This window comes from Tupaia chinensis, unplaced genomic scaffold (genome assembly GCF_000334495.1).
Source record: "Tupaia chinensis unplaced genomic scaffold, TupChi_1.0 Scaffold140464_1, whole genome shotgun sequence".
Lineage (NCBI taxonomy): Eukaryota > Metazoa > Chordata > Mammalia > Scandentia > Tupaiidae > Tupaia > Tupaia belangeri.
The window spans coordinates 1,154,644-1,176,577 of NW_006200341.1; the positions used below are offsets into that span (position 1 = coordinate 1,154,644).

Consider the following 21,934-nt stretch of genomic DNA (forward strand, 5'->3'; position numbering starts at 1 on the left):
GGTCGACTACATGGGAGTCCAGCGACGTAGCCATTATGCTAACTGCTGGTCCCAAAGTTAAAGAAAACTTTTTAAAAACCACATCTATAAAGAAAAAAAAAAGAGTCTGTCTCTGTAGCGGTGAGAAACCAGGGCTGCCTCCATGGCACACCTAAGCGGGCACCTCGAGAGCAGAAATGGGGCCTACCTCACCCCAAGAGGTTCAAGCACTGAGCTCCAGGCCAACTGAGCAAATGCACAATAGTGCTGGTGTTTGCAGATCAACACACACCAGAGGACCAGCAGGTGGGGTAATGGTTAAGGAGCTAGACTCATACGTAGTCGACTGTGGTTCGAGTCCCGGACCCAGAGGCTTGAAACTCACACCGGGCGCGTGTGCATGTGTGCCCAAGATCCCGAGAGGAGAATGGAGAAGAGATTGCAGTGTGGCCATCCCCCCTGGGGGTGATTTCTCACTTTCTGTCTCTCTGTCTCTCTCTGTCTCTCTAGTACGCACATGCACCCTATAGCAAAAATCTCTCTCTCTCTCTAAAACAAAACAAAACATCAGAACAAAACACACTGAAACTGGTTCCAAAGGCCACAGGGCAGCAGGGTGCAAATGTCATAGACTGCTTTGGGACACGGGCGTACTTACGGGAGTGATGGCCCCACACACCCCGACGGGCTCGTGCCTGGTGAAGCACACGACATCGTCATCTGCAAGAGAGGTGACCAACGTCACAAATTCCCAGCAGTGCAAAGACGGGGAAAGAGCGCCAGCAAGTGGCATAGTGGGTAGGGCGCTGGACTCCCACTTGGCCGACTGCGGTTCGAGTCCCAGACCTGGAGACTTGCTTTTTCATTTTCTCTTTCTGTCTTTCTGGGGCACCAGAGCCATATAGCAAATTTAAAAAATAATAATGATAAATTAAATTAAATAAATAATTCTAAAAAAGAAAGAAAGAAAAGACAGGGAAGGAAGCTGGAGATTTCTCAAGGTGTCATCGCGAAGCTGTGTCTATGACACAGAGCAGAAATCTGAGTTTAACTTCAAGGAGAGGCTCCAGAGAAAGAGACTCAGCACACCCCCCTTTCTGAGGGGGGACTGGAAAGAATGCTTTGGGGGAAAGACGAGGAGGGAGGCTGAGCCGAGGCAATAGGCAGAGGGAGGAGAAGACAGAGCCCCGAGGGCCTTCACGGAGGCGGAGGCCGTCCCGCACCTGCAGAGGCTCACCTGTGGGGATGGTCCTGCCCTGGATTTTGTCTGCCCAGCCCGCGAAGTATCTGAGGGTTCTGATGCAGCCCTCCAGGTCTATGAAAAAGGCGTGAAGGAATGGCTTCCCCGTGTCCATGGTCTCCAGTGTCTGTAAAATGACATCCATTTTATTTTATTTTATTTTTGAGAAGTTTTTTGTTATAAGGCACGTGCGCTCCCCAGAAAGACAGAGAGAGACAGAGAGACAGAAAGCGAGAAATCACCCCCCAGGGGGGATGGCCACACCACCATCCCTCCTCCTCCCTTCTCCTCTCGGGGGATCTTGGGCGTGCACGCACACGCACTTGGCGTGAATTTAAGCCACCCGGTCCGGGACTCGAACTGTGGTCGACTACGTGGAAGTCCAGTGACATAGCCATTACACCAACTGCTGGTCCCCAGTGATATCTATTTTCCATGTGGCTTTTCTTTTCATTGTAATGGTCTTTTTGTTTGTTTGTTCGTTTGTTTGTTTTTAATGGGGTTGGAGGGCCAGCCAGGTGGCGCAGAGACTGAGGTGGCTGGGTCCCACACGGTTGACTCTCTAGTTCGAGTCTTGGACCTTGTGGCTTGAAAATCATGCCAGGCACATGTACATGCATGCTCAAAAATCCCAAGAGGGCAGTGGAGGAGAGGGGATTACGGCGTGGCCATCGCCCCTGGGGGGTGCTTTCTCTCTCTTTCTCTCTCTCTCTCTCTCTCTCTCTGTTTCTCCGGCAAGCGCAAGCATCCTATAGCAAAAACTGAAACGAAATGAAACTAAAACAAACAATAAATGGCATAAAGGAAAATAGAGTGGGGGGGGGTAGGGTAGGGGAAGAGAGCACAGTCCTAGGACCTTGGTCCCATGAATTCAGAGTCCTATACATCCCCTCGGCAAGACAGGACATCAAAATTGAGACCCGACCCAGATGGGCAGGGACTGCTTTGTTTCAGAACGGCTCCAGCTGGGGCTCAGCCAGAGCACGAGCGGGCATCCCCCTCGAGGACCCCTGGAAGAGAGGCTGAGTGGCAGCCGTGGCTGCAAGAGATGCATGTTTGCATTTGCATTTGGTCCTTCACGGGGAGCATGGCGGCCTCAGCCGTGTGGCAGGGGTATGCATCCTGTGTCAGCCCAGGAAGCTCTAGGAGGGCTGGCTGGCTTTGGGTGGCTGGAGAGGGGGCTCCAACAGAAAAAAGGCGAGGTATTGGCACTGGACTCTCATATGGCCGCCTGCGGTTCAAGTCCCGGACCTGGAGGCTCAAAAACAATGCTGGGTGCGTGTTCATGTGTGTGTGCATGTCCAGAACTCCAAGAGGAGAATGGAGGAGAAGGGATTATGGCATGGCTATCCCTGATGGGGAGGGGGTGAATTCTCATTTTCCCTCTCTCTGTTTTTCTCTGGCAAGTGCACATGCCCTATGGCTAACATCTAATAAATAAATACATAAATAAGGGGACCAGCAGTTAGCGTAATGGCTATGTCGCTGGACTCCCATGTAGTCGACTGTGGTTCGAGTCCCGGACCCGGCAGCTTAAACTCACACCGGGTGTGTGTACGTGCGTGTCCAAGATCCCGAGAGGAGAATGGAGAAGAAGGGATTGCTCTCTCTGTCTCTCTGGCAAGCGCACGCACCCTATAGCAAAAACCTCTCCAAAACAATAAAATAAAATAAATAAATAAATAAATAAATAAATAAATAAAAGAGAGAGTGAGAAAAGGAAGATTTAGGCTCTTCTCTGCCAGCCTGGTTGTGGAGGGAGTGACGGAGCCCAGGAGGGCGTCCCACCAGTGCAAAGATGCCAGCCTTCCCAAGCACCCGGATGCAGGCCGGATCTGCAGCAGGAAGGGGCTCGCCCTGCTGGGGAGGGTGGCGATCCTGGGCCACGCGTGCAGGGCTCAATGGCAGGATTCTTTGCTATTTCCAGCCTGCGCTGAAGAAAACCCCTTTGTCCCTCAGACAAGCGGCCCCAGATGAGGCCAGTGCGGAAAATGCCGGTTATCCGGCTCTGCAGGAAGTGGCTGTCCGAGACACATAGCCCAGGGCTGGATTCTTGCGGAAGAGTCAGAGGAGGGAGATGATGCTTTAAAGGGAGGAAGGGTCCCTCCTTAAGGCCAGGGTTTTATTATTTCATTTTAGAGAGATTTTTGCTACAGGGCACATGTGCTCGCTGGAGAGAGAGAGGCAGGCAGACAGAAAGTGAGAAATCACCTCCCAGGGAGGATGGCCATGCCATAATCCCTTCTCCTCCATTCTCTTCCTGGGATTTTAGGCATGCACGCACACGCGCCCAGTGCGATTTTCAAGCCTCCAGGTCCAGGACTCGAACTTCAGTTGGTCGTGTGAGAGTCTAGCTCTGAAACCACCACACCACCTGGTGGCCCTGGAGTTTTTTTTTTTTTTTTTTTTTTTAAGGAGAGATGTTTGCTATAGGGCATATGCACCCACTGGAGAGAGAGAAAGTGAGAAATCATCCCCTGGAGGGGGGATGGCCACGCAGCAATCCCTTCTCCTACATACTCCTTCTGGGATCTTCTGTAGGCATACACACATACCCAGCGTGATTTTCAAGCCTCCAGGTCCGGGACTTGAACTGTGGTTGGCGATGTGAGAGTCTAGCTCGTAACCACCACGCCGCCTGTTGGCCCTGAAATGCTTTTCATTATAGGATCAGGGGCTCGTGTGAGAGTTAAGGGTGTCCGTATATGTAAAGTTCTGACCATGGCACCTGCCGGGAGCCATGGGGGTCCAGACACACAGTGGTGGCTACCATGACTGTAATCATCTTCCTTGGAGACATTGAAGAAGCCCTTGGCAATCCTCACCTGGGGGGCCCAGAGATAGGGCTGGGAGTTGCTGAAGACAGCAGGGATGGGGGTAAGGGTGGGACATAGGGTGTGTTCCACCTCCAGAGCTGCCACTTAGAACCTGTGGATCCTGGGAACCATCAGTTATCGTAATGGCTATGTCACTGAACTCCCACATAGTTGACCGTGGTTCGCGTCCCAGACCCGGTGGCTTAAAACTCATGCCGGGCGCGTGTGCGTGCGTGCCCAAGATCCCGAGAGGAGAATGGAGGAGAAGGGATTGCAGCATGGCCAACCCCCCTGGAGGTGATTTCTCACTTTTCCTTTGTCTCTGTTTCTGTCTCTCTTTCCAGCAAGCACCTGTGCCCTACAACAAAAATTCCCCCAAATCGTACTTGTCGACCATTCTCCTGTCTCTGCCATGTGGTGGCAAGAGAATGGAGGAGAAGGGATTGTGGCATGGCCATCCCCCATGGAGGGTGATTTTTCGCTTTCTGTCTTTCTGTCTCTCTCTGTCTCTCTAGCAATAGCAAAAATCCCTCTTAAAAGAAAACAAACAAACAAAACAAACAAACAAACAAAAAAAACAGTTGTGAGGGCCAACAGGTGGCGTGGAGATTAAGCTGCTGGATCCCACCTGGCCAACTGCGAGCTTCAAGTCCCAGATGAGGCAGCTTGAAAATCATACCAGGCGCATGTGCATGCATGCGTGCATGCGTGTGTGCGTATGGGCCCAGAATTCCGAGAGGAGAATGGAGGAGACAGGACTGCGACATGGCCATCTCCCTGGGGGAGATGACTTCTCACTTTCCCTCTCTCTTCGTTTCTCTCTAGGGAGTGCATGTGCGCTACGACAACAATCTAAACAAACAAACACAAACAAACACTCAGTCATGGGGCTGGAGGGTGGCACAGAGATAAAACGCAGCGCTCCGAGACTGACCCACACGGGGTTGTTGCCAGTTCAAGCCTGACCTTCCTAGTGTGCACGGAGTGTGTGTGCATGCCCGTCCTCTGCGCTTGTAGTTACCGGGGGCCGTGGTTCAGGACCCCATCGGGCACGCTCTCTCTCTCTCTCGTTCTCAGTGTCTCTCAGTAATGGGATAAGGAATAAGTGAGTCAACTTAAAACAGCAGCCACGGGACCAGCAGTTAGTGTAATGGCTATGTCGCTGCACTCCCATGTAGTCGACCGCAGTTCAAGTCCCAGACCCGGTGGCTTAAACTCACGCCGGGCGTGTGTGTGTGCGTGCCCAAGATCCCAAGAAGAGAATGGAGGAGAAGGGATTGCAGCGTGGCCATTCTCCCTGGGGGGTTATTTCTCGCTTTCTAGCTCTCTCTCTCTCTCTCTCTCTCTCTGGCAAGTGCACGTGACCTAGGGCAAAAACCTCTCCAAAAACAAAACAAAACAAAAGAAAACAGCCGTTGGGACCAGCAGGTGGCATGGTGGTTAAGGTGCTGGACACTCCCAGATGGCTGCCCACAATTTGAAAACAAACAAACAAAAAAATCAGCCGCAGCCGCGGTCATGCCGGGACAATGGGACAGGCTGAGGGGAAGGTGGCCTTGCAGACGCTGCCCTCGAGATGAGACTGCCGCTCGAGGACAGGGTGGGGAGGGGCGTCAGGACACATCCTCTCCCGCTGGCTTTCAGTCCACACGGGGGACATTGCAGACCGATGAGCTCATGCTCGGGGAACACAGAAATGGTTTTGAAAAAGCCAGTCTGGCAGCTTGGGAGTCGAGGCCGCTTTCATTGCAGGAAGAAAGCAGAGGTCCCACAGACACCCGCGCTGACCCCGGGCGGGAGCTACTGTCACTCGGATTTGGGAGAACTTGCCGGACGAGCCGCTGGGGAAGGATAGGGGGGCGTTGGGGTTGTGTGCAGCTGTGACCTTGGGGAAACGCGCCCAAGGGCAGCTCCCGGCCCAGGGCTTCTCCTTTCCCGAGACTGTCCTGGCTGACACCGTGTCGTCAAAGGGCGGCCACTCTGTGCCCTCGACAACAGTAAACCCGCTTTTCTAAGTCAAAGGCCAAAGAGGAGATTTACTCCCCCACACATGGGCCCCAAGGTTTGGAACAAGTTTGAAAAACAGGGGCCAGCAGGTGATGTAGTGGCTAAGGTGCTGGACTCCCACGTGGCCGATCATGGTTTGAGTCCCGGGCCTGGCAGTTTGAAACTCACATCGGGTGCGTGTGCGTGCGTGCCCAAGATAAAACCTGAGAGAATGGAGGAGAAGGGATTGCGGCGTGACCATCCCCCCTGGGGGGTGATTTCTCGCTTTCTGTGTCTATGTCTCTCCAGGGAGCGTATGCGCCCTATAGCAAAAACCTCTTTAAACAACAAAAAGCCAGAGACTGAGTCACAAGGGCTGAGCGCACAGGTCACAGAGGCCCTCCAGACCCACAGTGGCCCGAGACGTGCTCTGCTCCCCTATCTCAAGAACGAAATAAGTTCTGAGGATCCTGTTAAATCATGGCATTCACATCTTTTTATTTTGAAGGTTTTTGTTAGCGAGCACATGTGCTTGCTGATGAAACAGAGACAGAGAGACAGAAAGCGAGAAATCACTCCCCCGGGGGCATGGCCACGTTGCAATCCCTTCTCCTCCATTCTCCTCTCGGGATCTTGGGCACGCACGCACACGCACCCGGCGTGAGTTTAAGCCACCGAGTCCAGGACGCGAACTGTGGTTGACTACATGGGAGTCCAGCGATGTAACCATTACGCCTTCTGCCCGTTGCAACCGCTGTTACTGATAATCATTATCATAGCTAGTGCCCACTACCTGCCACAGACTTCCAGGGTTTTCAAGGGCTCTTTCTCACAACCCTGAGACAGCCTCATGAGTAACATTGTCCACAAAGACATCAGTCTCAGAGAGGTTAGGCCACATGTCCAAAGCCACACAGCTAAGTGGTAGAGCTGGAAACTGAACCACAATCTTTCATACCATGAAGTTTACTCTAACCAGTTCTCCCAGCTCTTACCTCCACCCACACACACTCGCCACCACCCAGCTCAGAGACGATACAGAAAGGATTTCAGATCATCTAAGAATTTTTTTTTTTTTTGCTATAGGGTGCGAGCGCTCGCCAGAAAGACAGAGAGAGGTAAAATGGGAAAATACCCTCCAGGGAGGATAGCCACACTGCAATCCCTTCTTCTCCATTTTCTTGGGATTTTGGGCGTGCATGAACACGCATTCACTGTAATTTTGAAGCTACTGGGTCCAGGACTCGACCCGCGGTTGACTACATGGGAGTCCAGCAACATAGCTGTTACGCCAACTGCTGATCCCAGAGAACAATTTTTTTCTGTGCTAAATGGTAATATTTATTTTATTTTTTAAAGACTTATTCATTTAATTAATTTATTATTATTATTATTATTAATTCTATTCTATTTTTTCTTTTTAGACTTTTATTGTCACGGGGCATATGCACTCACCAAAGAAAGACAGAGAGAGGTAAAATGGGAAAATACCCTCCAGGGAGGATAGCCACACTGCAATCCCTTCTTCTCCATTTTCTTGGGATTTTGGGCGTGCATGAACACGCATTCACTGTAATTTTGAAGCTACTGGGTCCAGGACTCGAACCATAGTTGACCATGTGGGAGTTCAACACCTTAGCCAGTATGCCATCAGATGGCGTAGTAGTTTTTAATTTGATATAGGGCGTGTGCACTCGTGAGAGAGAGAAAGAGAGGGAAGATGAGAAAGCAAGCCATCGGGTCCAGGACTCAAACCGTGGTCACTATGTGAGAGTCCAGAGCTTTAACCACTAGTTCACCTGCTGACCCTAGGTGGCATTTATTTTAATAAGCGTTAGAAAAAATTACAACCAGCATCTGAAATCTGTGATGGCATGAGTATTGTCACTTAGGATAAGGTTAAATATAAGTTTAAAGGGAAATTAATGCAAAGAATCTTCAAGAAGTTCTTGGTGAATGCACTGGGACCAGCATGCATTGGGACCAGCAGATGGAGTAAGGATTATATCGCTGGGCTCCTACATAATCAATCACAGTTCAAGTCCTCGACCCGGCAGCTTAAAACTTACGCCATGCACATGTGCGTGCGTGTCCAAAATCCTGAGTGGAGAATGAAGGAGAAGGGATTGTGGCATGGCCAACCCTTCTGGGGGGTGATTTCTCGCTTTCTGTCTCTCTATCTCTCTCTGTCTCTCTAGGGAGTGCATGTGCCCTATAGCAAAAACATCTCTCTAAAACAAAGAAAAAGAAAATATAATGTATGGATATTTATAGTTTTTTAGAGAGAGTTTTTTGTTGTTGTTATAGGGAATGTGAGCTCACCAGAGAGACAGAAAGTGAGAAATCACCCCCGAGGAGGGATGACCACGCTGCAATCCCTTCTCCTCCATTCTTTGGGATTTTGTGCATGTGCACACATGTGCCTGGCGTAAATTTAAGCTGCCAGGTCCAGGACTAGATCTGCGGTCAACTATGTGGGAGTCCAGTGACCATAACCATTAAGCCATCTGCTGGTCCCCAAGTCTGGGAATTTCTGATGAAGCTGAACCTCTTGTAGACCAACTTCTTGGTTAAATAGAGCAGTTACGGAGACAAAAATCCAACGTCCTATTTATTTACTTATTTAAATTTTGCTACAGGGAGCGTGCACTCACTGGAAAGAGAGAGACAGAGAGAAAGAGTGAGAGAAAGAGAGAACACACTCCCCAGGGGGGATGGCCACACCGCAATCTCTTCTCCTCTGTTCTTTTCTCCGGATTTGGATCATGAATGCACACGTGCCTGGCGTGTTTCTCAAGTCACCAGGTCGGGGACTCGAACCCTGCAGTCAGCCAAATGGGATCCAATCCCCTTGACCGCTATGCCCCTGGCTTGTCCCAAAAGTCCGACTTCAAAAAAAAAAAAAAAAAAGGGTGAAGTTCAGGAAGCTGAGTCTTGGGAGATGGATGAGACCGGCAGCTTCATAAAACCAGCACTGATTTTTTTCTTCCGCACCCCACGGGGCTCAGGCCCCCAGGGAGGCCAGCCCAGCCCAGCCCTGCCCCATGTACGGGTACTCACAGCCAGGATGGCACGGTCCCTCTTCACGAGGTCTGCCACGCCAGCGGGTGCAGCAGCCGGCCGCGGCTCAGGGCATCCAGCCGGCGCCATGGCGAGCCCCTCTGGAAAGCGGCTTGTGCAGCTTCCACGGCTTTGTCCACGTCGGGCTACGGGCCGAAGCAGAGAGACAGTGTCATCTTCCAGTGTGGCTGTAGTCCGGGACCTCTCGGCTGTCAGCTCCCCGGGATGGGAGAGCCAAGGAGGGAGCCAGTAGCAGACAAATTTCCAGCCCCCGAGTGTGGAAACCATAGGATACAGGGAGGGCATCCAATAATACTTTTCATCTTCGACTTTTCCCAAAGGCCAAGTATTAACATTCTTTTTCAAATTTATTTATTCATTCATTTATTTTAATTTGACCAGAGAGAGACAGAGAGTGAGAAAGCAAGCTGCCAGGTCCGAGACTCGAACCGTGGTCAGCCATGTGGGAGTGTCCAGCACCTTAACCACCATGCCACCTGCTGGTCTGGACATTCTTTTTTTTTTTTAAGAGTTATTTTTTCTTGTTTCCTATTTTTTTTTTTTTGCCTTAGGGGGCTTATGTTCTTAGAGACAGAGACAGTGAGAGGGGAAGTGAGAAATCACCCCCCTGGGGGGATGGCCAACTGCAATCCCTTCCCTTCCATTTTTCTGCTGGGAGTTTGGGCATGCATGCACATGTGACCACAATGTTTTTTTAGCTACTGGGTCTGGGATTCGAACCCTGCCATATGGGATCCAATAACCATCATGTCACTGGCTGCCCTATGTTACTTTTTTGTTTTGTTTTGTTTTGTTTTTGTTATAGGGCGCGTGCGCTCACCAGACAGATAGAGAGAGACAGAAGAGAGACAGAGAGTGAGAAATCACCCCCCAGGGGGGATGGCCACGCTGCAATCCCTTCTCCTCCATTCTCCTCTTGGGATCTTGGGCACACACGCAGTGAGTTTTAAGCCACCGGGGCAAGGACACGAACCGCGGTCGACTACATGGGAATCCAGCGACATAGCCATTACGCTAACTGCTAGTCCCCCTCCCTTTTTTTTTTAAGAGAGATTTTTTGCTAGGGCATGTGTGCTTGCTGGAGAGACAGAGAAAGACAGAAAGCAAGAAATCACCCCCCAGGGGGGATGGCCACGCCGCAGTCCCCTCTCCTCCATTCTCCTCTAGGGATCTTGGGCACACATGCACACATGCCTGGTGTGAGTTTCGAGTCACCGGATCCGGGACTCGAACTACAGTTAACTACTTAGGAGTCCAGCCATGTAACCATCACGCCATCGTCTGGTCCCCATCATCATTCTTACTGTTGGAGAAATGGGTGTTGAGGTCTGCTGGCTGATAGGCAAACCCCTCTGAGCCTCTCTCTCTAGGTAACGGCAGCAGGTGATGGGCCCACCGGACACCCGTCAGGAGGGAGACGGTGTGTCCTCATTCTTCTGGGAGCTGAGCTAAAGCTTCTGCAAGGGAATTGCTGGGACTTCAAATTCTCTGTCCCAGACACTGGGATGGAGGCCGAGGTCTCTCTCGCCACAGGGCACAGGGTGGCTTCTGTTTCTGGGTGCTCAGAGAGGGCACCCAGATCAACAGGGAAACTGGGGCCCGAGGCAAGGGTCTCATTATCTTCCCGACACCTGCATGAGGCACGGGACATCTCCTACTGCGAATCCCACCCAGCATCAGGCTCTCTCTCCCCACTCTCACATTGCACGAGCACCTCTGCGCCACGTAATCTGGAAACACCTTACAATGGGGGGCCCACAGAGAGGGTCTCTACGGGGGCCACTATGAAATACACACCTAGCATGAAACTGGGATGATGGGATAAAAACCCACGCCTGCTTTTGGGACCAGCAGTTAGTGTAATGGCTATGTCGCTGGACTCCCATGTAGCTGACTGTGGTTCGTGTCCCGGACCCGGGACTTAAACTCACACCAGGTGCGTGTGCGTGCGTGCCCAAGATCCTGAGAGGAGAATGGAGGAGAAGGGATTGCGGCGTGACCATCCCCCCCTGGGGGGTGATTTCTCGCTTTCTGTCTCTGTCTCTCTGTCTGTCTTTCTGGTGAGCACACGTGCCCTATAGCAAAAACCTCTCCAAAAAGAAAAAAAATCCCACGCCCGCTTTTCACACTCACTCTTCACCCCTTGCACGTTTGATACAATAATATGCTCATTATGGTATAGGGTCAGCCTGGAGATAAGCGGTTGGATCCCACATAGCTGACTACATGGGTTTGAGTCCCGGACCTGGCAGCTTGGAAATCATGCCAAGTCGTGTGCACCCAAAATTCCAGGAGGAGAGTGGAGGAGAAGGGATTGCAGCGTGGACATCTCCCCTGGTGTGTGTGGGGAGGTGACTTCTCACTTTCCCTCTCTCTGTCTCTCACCAGCAAGTGCATGTGCCCTATGGCAAAGAGCTTAAACATTTAAAAACATTTTTTTTAAAAAAAGAAGCAAAAACAAAACCAAAAATGAATATCGCTCCAAGGCTAGCCTATGGCATCGTGGTTAAGGAGGTTGAATCCCACACAGCTGACCACATGGTTTGAGTCCCCAACCCAGCAGCTAGAAAAGCAGCCAGGCGCATGCGTGTGCACGCCCAGCATCTGGAGAGGAGGGAGAAATGGAGGGGAAGGGAGTGCAGCATGACCATACCCCACGGGGGCTCCCTTCTCCCTTTCTGTCTCTCTGTGTCTCTCTCCTGCAAGTGCATGTACCCTCTGGCAAATTCAGACAAAAATGAGCATCACTCCAGGGTCCTAGCAGTTGAGGAGAGGCTCCTGCCCCACTTCTTGCTGCAATAGGGTTTTATCTTGAATCCTCCCCCCAACAGCACACTGAAAATATACTAATGACCTTGAAGTGTCCAAAGGACAGATTTGGAGGACCCTCAGCTTCTGCATTATATTAAAGATCCTGCACTAGCAAAAAAAAAAGATAAAGACTACAGCCTTGGGACCAGCAGTTCGAGTCCCGGACCCGGTGACTTCAACTCATGCTGGGCGCGTGTGCGTGCATGCCCAAGATCCCAAGAGGAGAATGGAGGAGAAGGGATTGCGGTGTGGCCATCCCTCCTGCGGGGTGATTTCTTGCTTTCTGTCTCTCTGTCTCTCTGTCTGGCGAGTGCATGCGCCCTGTAGCAAAAACCTCTCAAAAAAAAAAAAAAAAAAAAAGACTGCAGTCGTGCACGCTCATGCGAGTTCCCAGCAGAAGGAAACCTGGCGGCTTCATGACGTTACTGCGATCCCCGTGGCACTTGGACAGCAGGTCCTTCAAGCCTATTGTTTTTCAGCGTCTCCTGCCAGAATCCTGCAAACCGGTGAAACACACCAGCCGGAAATACTTTATGGAAAAGATTCTTGCATGCCTCCAGGTTCAAATCATGGATCAAAAAGATTTCCTTTGGCCACGTGAGGAGGAAACTGAGGTCATTCTCAGAGATGAGAAACAGCTATCAAAGGAGAACGACTCTTTGGAATGGATCTCTGTAATGAATTGATCTCATTCTGAGTGGCGTGTTTGTGTCCGAGGGACACATCGCAGTTCCGGCAGCTGGGACTGGCCCCACCTGAGTGTGGGCTGATTCTGCAAACCCCTGACTTTTACCCCTAGGTTCCCTGTAACTTAAATGACTTAGGGCAGGGGGTGGAGGCAATGGGCAGGGCCACCTACCTTGTCACCTTCTTCCACGTCACATATCTTTTTCAGAGTGGAAGGGTTATACGTAGCAAACGTTTTTCCGCTCTTGGACCCGTGCCATTCATTGTTGATAAATATCTAAGCAGGAGAGGAAATGGAACGAATTAGGCTTCAATCGGAACGATATCGTTTCAGCATACTCAGGACCTTAGGTAACGTCTTGTCCACCTTCTTCCGAGCCGCTTCCCCCCACCCCCTGCTGGTTTACGGATGAGGTTTGGAGGGGACAGAGCACCGAGTCCCGGGATGGACAGACCAATCAGATGCAGACTCAGAGTTAGAATCTGAGTTTTTGCCATAATACAACTAAAGCAGATGGTGTGATGGCTATGTCACTGGACTCCCATGTAGTTGACCACGGTTCGAGTCCCGGACCTGGTGGCTTAAACTCAAGCTAGGCGCGTGTGCATGTGTGCTCAAGATCCTGAGAGGAGAATGGAAGAGAAGGGATTGTGGGCTGGCCATCCCCCCTGGGGGATGGTTTCTTGCTTTCTGTCTCTCTATCTCTCTGTCTCTCTGTCTTTCTGGCAAGTGCATGCACCCTATAGCAAAAACTTCTCCAAAAAAAAAAAAAGCTAAAAAAAAAATTAATTAAATAAAACTAAAGTTATTGGACCAGCAGATGGCATAATAGCTACATCGCTGGACTCCCATGTAGTAAATCATGGTTCGAATCCCAGACCTGGTGGCTTAAATTCATGCCAGGCGCATGTGCGTGCGTGCCCAAGATCCCGAGAGGAGAATGGAGGAGAAGGGATTGCGGCGTGGCCATCCCCCCTGGGGGGCGATTTGTCGCTTTCTGTCTCTCTGTCCCTCTCTGTCTTCCTGGCAAGCGCACACGCCCTATAGCCAAAACCTCTCAAAACAAACAAACAAACAAACAAACTAAAGTTATTTATGGGGTCTTCTTTTGTCTTTTCTTTTTTTTTCAAGAGAGAGATTTTTGCTATAGGACATGTGCGCTCACCAGAAAGACAGAGACAGACAGAGAGAGACAAAGAGACAGAAAGTGAGAAATCACCCCCCAGGGGGGATGGTCATGCCACAATCCCTTCTCCTCCATTCTCCTCTCAGGATTTTGGGAACTCACACACAGGTATCCAGTGTGAGTTTCAAGTCACCGGGTCCAGGACTTGAATTGCAGTCAACCATGTGGGAGTCTAGTGCTATAACCACTATGCTACCTGCTGACCCTTATGGGTTTTTCTAAATTATTATTTCTTTAGCAATAACATGGATTCACAGCGGAGTGACTAGGTTTGATAGAGGTTGGTAAATTGAACCCGACACCCTCTTAGACTTTGGGGGGCAGAGATGATATATACCAAACAATCTCCATCGCCCCAAGGTGTAACAAGTAAACATTGAACATCCCTCCCCTTCCCATTGCATCCCCTGTCAAGATTGCCAAGCCAAGGACCAGCAGTTAGCATAATGGCTATGTCGTTGGACTCCCGTGTAGTTGACCACAATTCGCGTCCCGGACCCGGTGGCTTAAACTCATGCCAGGCGTGTGCGTGGGTGCCCAAGATCCCAAGAGGAGAACAGAGGAGAAGGGATTGTGGCGTGGCCATCCCCCCTGGGGGGGGTGATTTCTCGCTTTCTGTCTCTCTGTCTCTCTCTGTCTGTCTGTCAAGCACATGCGCCCTATAGCAAAAACCTTTCCAGAAAAGAAAAAAAAAAGATTGTCAAGCCAGCGACATGGCGGAGTGGTAACACAACACTCCACAGTGAAGCCTTATGGGAAGGTCCTGGGTTCATGTCCTGAGGTCTCCCTGCACGTGCCGGCCAATGTATGTGGTGGGTTGAGACTATGGGAAGAGCATACTATGAAGACTTGTTGGGCTGTCTCCTCTCTGCCTCTTTTTTTTTTTTTTTTTTAAAAAGTAAGCCAAAACAAACAGACCAGCAAATGGCATAATGTTTATGTTGCTGGACTCCCATAAAGTCCACTGCAGTTTGAGTCCTGGACCTGGTGGCTTAAAACTCATGCCAGGTGCGTGCCTAGCCAAGACTCCAGGAGGAGAATGGAGGGAAAGGGATTGTGGCCATCCTCCTCCTGGGGGGTGATTTCTCACTTTCTGTCTCTCTTCCTCTCTCTGTCTCTCTGGCACGCGCACGCGCCCTATAGCAAAAACCTCTCATGGAAAAAAAAAAGAAAGAAAGAAAGAAAAAAAAGTGCCAAGAAACTCAAATTGTGATGGTATTACCCAAACCCTTTAGTTGATTAACCAGCATGCTCTGTACCTCACATTCCTCTTTAAGATGTCTGTTTTTATGTTGGGCTTGATCAAAGCCAGTGTTGGGATACAAAGTTAATATCTGGCTTAGAAAGGGTTCAGGTTATATTTAGTGAAGTAGCAAATAGCTGTGTACGTCTAGACTCTGGAAAATAACGCGCAAAAATCACTTTGCTGAAACCAGCAGGTGGCATAGTGGCTACGTTGCCGAACGCCCACATGGCCAATCGTGGTTCAAGTCCCAGACCCGGAGGCTTGAAACTCACGCTAGACGTGTATGCATGTGTGCCCAAGATCCCAGGAGGAGAATAGAGAAGAAATTGTGGTGTGGCCATCCCCCCTTGGGGAAGGGGTGATTTCTTATTTTCCCTTTCACTGTCTCTGTCTCTCTCGGGCAAGCACACTCACCCTAAGTCAAAAACCACTAAAAAAAAAAAAAAAAAAAAAAAAAAAGAAAAGAAAAGAAAAGAAAAATCACTGCTCTGGAAGTCTCAATTCTTAACAACTGAATTAAGAATGCTTTTTAAAAAAGACTTCATGGGGATTAGTGTGTGGCATAGTGATTTAGGCTCTGGATTCCCACACGGGCCACTGAGGTTTGAGTCCTGAACCTAGCTATTTGAAATTCATGCTGGGCACATGTGTGGGCATGCCCCAAATCTCCAAAGAAAAATGGAAGAGAAGAGACTGCAGTGTGGCCATCCTCCCTGTGGGCGATTTCTCCCTTTCCCTCTCACTGTCTCTGTCTGGCTCTGTAAAAAAAGAAAAAAGAAAAGGGACCAGCAGTTAGTGTAATGGCTATGTCGCTGGATTCTCATGTAGTCGACTGCAGTTCGAGTCCCGGACCCGGTGGCTTAAACTCACGCAGGGTGCGTGTGCGTGCGTGCCCAAGATCCCAAGAGGAGAATGGAGGAGAAGGGATTGCAGCGTGACCATCCCCCCTGGGGGGGTGATTTCTCACTTTCTGTCTCTCTGTCTCTGTCTTTCTGGCGAGTACACACGCCCTATAGCAAAAACCTCTCCAAGAAAAACAAAAAGAAACAAACAAACAAAGAAAAGACGTCATGAGCGGAGCAGCCAAGTGTCATAGAATGAGGCAGCTGGACCCCAGCATGACTGATCACGCGTTTTAACTCTCAGACTGTGGTAGCCGGGGCCTCCAGGACCAACAGGATAATGAACATGCTTAGAACTTACAAATGCACCTACAGCCTGTGGTGACCTTGCAGCCCTGTCCCCCTAGCAGCTTAGACTCTTAGCGACCTCGTAGCCCTAAAAGCAACCTAGCAACTCTGTAATAACTTCGCGTCTGCCTGCGTCCCTAACCACCCGCCCCCCCCAAGCCTGGTACATGCCTGCAATAATTCTGTAACAGCCTGTTACCCAATCAGAAGTACGTAAGAGTCTAATACCACCATACATGGGAGACAATGAAGCTAAAGCAAATAAAAAGGGGGAGCCCCAAAGAATTCGAGGCTCAGCTTTTGGATGCGAATCCGCTGAGCCAGTGTTCCCACATGAATAAATCGCTGTGTCCCTGCAAAAGCCTCCAGGGTCCTGTCTCCCTTGCTACATGTCCCTCAACAAGACCAGGCCACTTGAAAAGCACACCAGGTGCGTGTGCGTGCGTGCCCCAAATCCCAAGAGGAGAATGGAGGAGAAGAGAATGCAACATGGCCATCTCTTCTGGGGGGGGTGATTTCTCACTTTCCCTTTCTCTCTGTCTCCCTCTCTCGTGAGCATCATGAGAAAATGCAAAAGGAATTTACCTAGGCAGCACAGTGAAATGTATGTTTTTTGTTTGTTTGGTTTTGGTTTTGCTATAGGGCGTGTGCGCTCGCCAGAAAGACAGAGAGAGACACAGAGACAGAAAGCGAGAACTCACCCCCCCAGGGGGGATGGCCATGCTGCAATCCCTTCTCCTCCATTCTCCTCTCGGGATCTTGGGCACGCACGCACACGCGCCCGGCGTGAGTTTAAGCCACCGGGTCTGGGACTCGAACCACGGTCGACTACATGGGAGTCCAGCGACATAGCCATTACGCTAACTGCTGGTCCCTGAAATGTATGTTGTATTCCTGGTACTTGACTTGAATTCCTAACCACCTGAGGGACATCACATAAAGAGCTTTTGCAAAAGAGCTAAGAGAAGTGTCGATAAAACACAAAACACGTTCGAACAGCACGGAGGGCCTGGCTGCACACTGAGAGGACAGAAGCCTCCTGCTTGGGACAGCCTCGTCATCTCAATCCATCCCAGCGTCAGAAAGAGCCCTCTGACACAATGGTGACACTTCAGAATTATTCCATCAAATAAAATGACATCAATGATTGATTTATTATTTTTTTTAGAAAGAGATTTTTGCTAGAGGGCACGTGTGCTTGCCAAAAAGACAGAAAGTGAGAAATCACCCCCCGGGGGATGGCATGGCACAGTCCTTTCTCCTCCACACTCCTCTTGAGATTTTGGGCATGCACACACACATGCCTGTTTTGAGTTTCAAGCTTCTGGGTCTGGGACTCGAACTGTAGGCAGCCATGTGGGAGTCCAGCGCCCCAAACACTATGCCACCTACCGGCCCCAGCCATAGTGATTTCTAGGTCCAGAACCAGTTGATCAGATTTCATTTCTATGTCTCTAAGTAGATCATAGTTTGCTTTTTTGGAAGGGGGTTTCTTCCAATTATTGGAAAGGAAGAATTGTGTCACCAAAGGGTTAATTTTTTTTTTTTAATAATAATTTTATTCATCATTGTTTTCGCTTGTTTGTCTGTTTTAATTTGACCAGAGAAAGAGAGAAAGAGAAAGAGAAAGTGAGAAAGCAAGCGGCCAGGTCTGGGACTCGAACCGTGGTCAGCGCCTTAACCACCATGCCCCCAAATGGCTAATTTCAATGATTGTGAAAATAATTCATTTGAAACACGCGACTCCCCAGTGAAGACAGGTGAGGGAGGAGAGTATGCGGCTGGGTTAAGCCCTTTGCATCGGGGTTCTCTGAGTAAACTTGGCAGTCCACAGGAAGGAAGCCCAGGCTGGGACTAGGGGGGACCCGGCAGGCACTAACTGGGCAGGTGGGTAGAGACAAGCTGCCCCCCCACATGGAGCCCAGTGTCGAGAGTCGGGAGCCCCCCGGGGATGCATGCGAGGACCAGGCCAGTCTACAGTTACAGGTGTATTCTTCCAGCTGAAACTGAATCCGAGTGCTCACTTTGGCCATCCAGCAAGTTCTCACTGGGTAACGGCGAGAAATTAATCAGCGGGGACAAGGATGAGTATGGCGGGGAGAGGGCTGTCCATTTGTAGGAAGATGAAATTTCGTAGGATAGGTAATTGAGACTGTAGGTGAAAACTGCTGATTCTACGTCCTTCCTCGTGTCAATGCTGGGGGGAGGGAGAATGAGAAGGTGGAAGAGGAGGATGTAAATAAAGGGGTGAGAACAGATTGTAATGATCTGGGGTCTCTTCCCCCTCATCTCCAAGCCTGCTTCTCCAAAAACTAAAAGCAAACAAAACCCAAAAACCCCTACTTGGTTTTTTCGTAATTTAACATTGATACATAGTTCTTTAAAAAAAAATATATATATATATATGAGACAGAGAGAGAGAGAGGGAAAGTGAAGAACCACCCTCCAAGGGGGATGGCCATGCTGCAATCTCTTCTTCCCCATTTTCCGTTCAGGGTTTTGGGAACACACACACACACATGCACACATGCACTCGGGGTGTTTTTCAAGCCGCCAGGTCTGGGATTCGAACCAGAGTCAGCCATGTGGGAGTGCAGCTAAACCAGCCACTCAAAAAACCTTTTCTTCAGACCACTTGACTCGCACTGTATTTCCCCATTATGACACTTCTAATTCAGCAATTTTGTTTTCTTTTATACTACACTAGAAACTCATCTTGGAAGTGGTTTCTGCTGCTGATTTTTCCTCCACTAAAATAAAACAAAAACACACATGAGGAAAGGGGGCCAGTGGACGGGGCCTGTCCGTGACGCTGGCCATCCCAAATCAACAGAAGACGTTTGCACAGGGCTTGCTCCCCCGACTCGTCAAAAGGCACGAAACCGATCTTACACAGCGACACGATGAAGTGACAGGGAGAGAGAACGTGTATTTTCCTAAGGAATAGAATGACATGGAATTGAGACTGAGCCCCGGGTGGAGGGAAGATGGCCTTCACACAAGACGATACTCCGACGCCCTTTCCAGTAACTTCCACTGGGCCTTGGGCTGCTCAGCTAAACGCCACGGGGGCATATTTTCAGAAAAGGACATTTGGGGGGCATTTCACTTTGTATAAGAGCGATAAAAACTGGTGTTTTTCTGAACCAGAAAATCTCTTTCTTTCTTTTTTTAATGAGGTTTTTGCCATAGGGCATGTGCACTCACCAGAGAGACACAGAGACAGAGACAGTGAGAGGGAAAGTGGGAAATCATCCCCCTACACCTGGGCAGGGGTAATGGCCACACAGGAACTAGAGAATCTTAAAGACAATCTGCTAATGAAAGCTAGTTTATGAAAAAAGGCTGCCCTAGAGGGGAAGAGGTTGCATGGGGACCCCGGAGGGACTCCCCTCACCAGAATCACACGGCATATCTCGAATTTGAGAACAAATGATGGGGATTTTGACAAAGTCATCCTTCTGGAAGCTGGACCACCCTGGGAATGGCACCATCAATTTTGAAAAATGGCAGGCCATTTCTGCTGCGCCCGGGACCTGGCATCTGCACTTTGCTCCCTCTGCTGCTTTCCTTAGGGGACATTCTCAGCCTCCTCTTTACCCAGAAGCCCTCTGAGCATCGGTGCTGGGGTGCTGGCTACCTGCTCTCAGCTCTACAAGCGGCCAGGGCTCATAGCTGCTATGAATAATTCTCTGCAAAAGTGAGTTAGGCCATAGCAAGCAGGAACATCATCCACCATGGCTGAGGAGGGGCAGCCGGCCAGGGATCAGGCAGTCGGAGCCTCATTTCCTGGGAGCCCCCTCATGATCCCAGGTCTCCAGCCCCCCCATCTATCCACCTTTTCTCAGCCCCCATCACACGTTGAGTTCTGTTTAATTAGCAAAGACAGGGCACCCGGCAAGCAAACATCACTCATTGCTCTGTGAGTCTCCTAAGATCTTCTTCCACAAGGGCTGCATTTACACTTTTAAAAAGTCCTAAAGGATGGCCTGGCTGGTGGTGTGGTGGTGAAGGTGCTGGACTCCCACATGGCCAACTGCGGTTCGAGTCCCAGACCTGGCAGCTTTGCTTTCTCACTCCCCCCGCCCCATCCCTGTGAATTAAAATAATAATAACGATAATAATAATAATGAAAATTCTTTTAAAAAATAGAAGTCCTAAAGGGTGGTCTGACTGGTGGTGTAGTGATGAAGGTGGCTGGATCCCACACAGACGGGGAAAAAGGTGGACTTTTCATACGGGGTCAAATTGCTCTTACGGGGACTTAAAAACATAAAAATGTAAAAAGACAAGAATGTATTTCCTTTCCGGTGTCTCTGTAGTATTATGTGAACCCTATAAAACCAAAACAAACCATCAAAAACACCGTCACCCACAGCCGCTGCGTGCTGTAGAGTCAGAACTCGAAAAGATGAACGATCTATTAGGCTTCTCCGAGTCCAGCCTAAGGGTTGGAATGTTCTCTCCCTGGCTGATATGACCAAGGTTGCGACATTAAAAATCATTTCCAGCATTTACAGTGCCAGTGTCTCTGTGCATCACAGAGCCCTATGAAAAAACGAATTTAAACATCCTGTGATCAGAGGCCCGGCCGACTCAGAGAATGAAACACCAAGAAGCCAGAATTTGGAGGCCTGCAACTTTGTCCGCTTGATTCAAACGATTAGAGAGATCATTGCTACTTTTGAAAGTCACATGGATGACAAACTTTTCTAAGTATTTGGCCAGCTGGAGTTGGGGTCTAGGGGTAAGATTGAAAAAGAAGAGGAGACAAATTGCAGGGAAAAGAATGAAGTTGGAGCACACCCAATCAGTTTAGGGGTGTCGTCCCTAGCAGCGCATTCTGGGCGTCAACCCAGGCGCTTGGAGCCCTTCTCAGCCCGAGCTCGGAGACCTCACCATCTTCCTTTCTGTCCTAGGCAGGTGCCCTAATCTCTCTGCCAGTGCTCCAGGTGCCAGCTCACCGTGCAGAGAAAAAGGCAGAGCCGTGTGTCTCCCTGGGGCTCAGCCCGGGCTCTCTGGCCTTGCCACTTTCAGCTTCCTGAGGTCTTGAGCTGCGACCTTGGGGGACCGAGTTCCTCCTCCGTAAACCCCAGGACGCTGGGGTCCAGGGCAGCTTTTCAGCATCGTCAGACCTGCCTAGCTCCGCGGGCGAACTGGGCACAAGCTGATGCTTCTCGCGCTGCGTCCAGGACTTGTTTTCCAAACCTACCAAGTGCAATGCCCCGATGTGGCCCGCGCGCTCTCAGACTGGCTCCCTCGGAAACCATGCCCAGGGATCTGCGATGGGACCTCCGTGCCCGGGTCACCACCGGCTGCAGCCTGGCGCTGCGGTGCGGGCGCTGCACCGCCGCCTCCCGGGTCTGGTTTCGAGGCTCCGCGCGCTGAGCCCTGACGCTGCCAGCCCGCCTGGAACTCCCGGCAACCGGTGCGGTTTTGGGATCGCCACCGGGCCGGGGCAAAGAGGTTCGGATTTCGGGAACGTCCGGACTCGGGACCTCCCGGCGTCTCGCTTGCACCGCCCCAGGCTGGGCTGCCCAGCGCGGAGCCAGGTGACGGTGGAGCGGGAGGGAGCCCACCTTACCTTGGTGAACTTGACTTCCAAGTTGCGGACGGGGCGCGGCAGGGCAGGCGGCTTCCTGTCCAGCTGCCCGTTCTCCACCGCCCCGTTAGTGGTAGTCATGGCTCGTCTGCGCTCGCCGGCCGGAGGC

The 21,934-nt window shown here is 50.5% G+C and overlaps 1 protein-coding gene across 1 annotated transcript in view; it reads right to left on the reverse strand.

The window, feature by feature from the left end:
* Positions 1 to 21,928, reverse strand: part of ALDH1A3 (aldehyde dehydrogenase 1 family member A3) — a 50,291-nt gene extending 28,363 nt beyond the window's left edge. The window contains 6 exon segments of the mRNA XM_027766059.1: positions 638 to 699; positions 1,217 to 1,346; positions 9,082 to 9,117; positions 9,120 to 9,227; positions 12,773 to 12,877; positions 21,808 to 21,928. Of these exon segments, the coding sequence (XP_027621860.1) occupies positions 638 to 699; positions 1,217 to 1,346; positions 9,082 to 9,117; positions 9,120 to 9,227; positions 12,773 to 12,877; positions 21,808 to 21,906 (540 nt within the window). The 5' untranslated portion in view covers positions 21,907 to 21,928.
* Between the last annotated feature and the right edge of the window lie 6 nt (positions 21,929 to 21,934).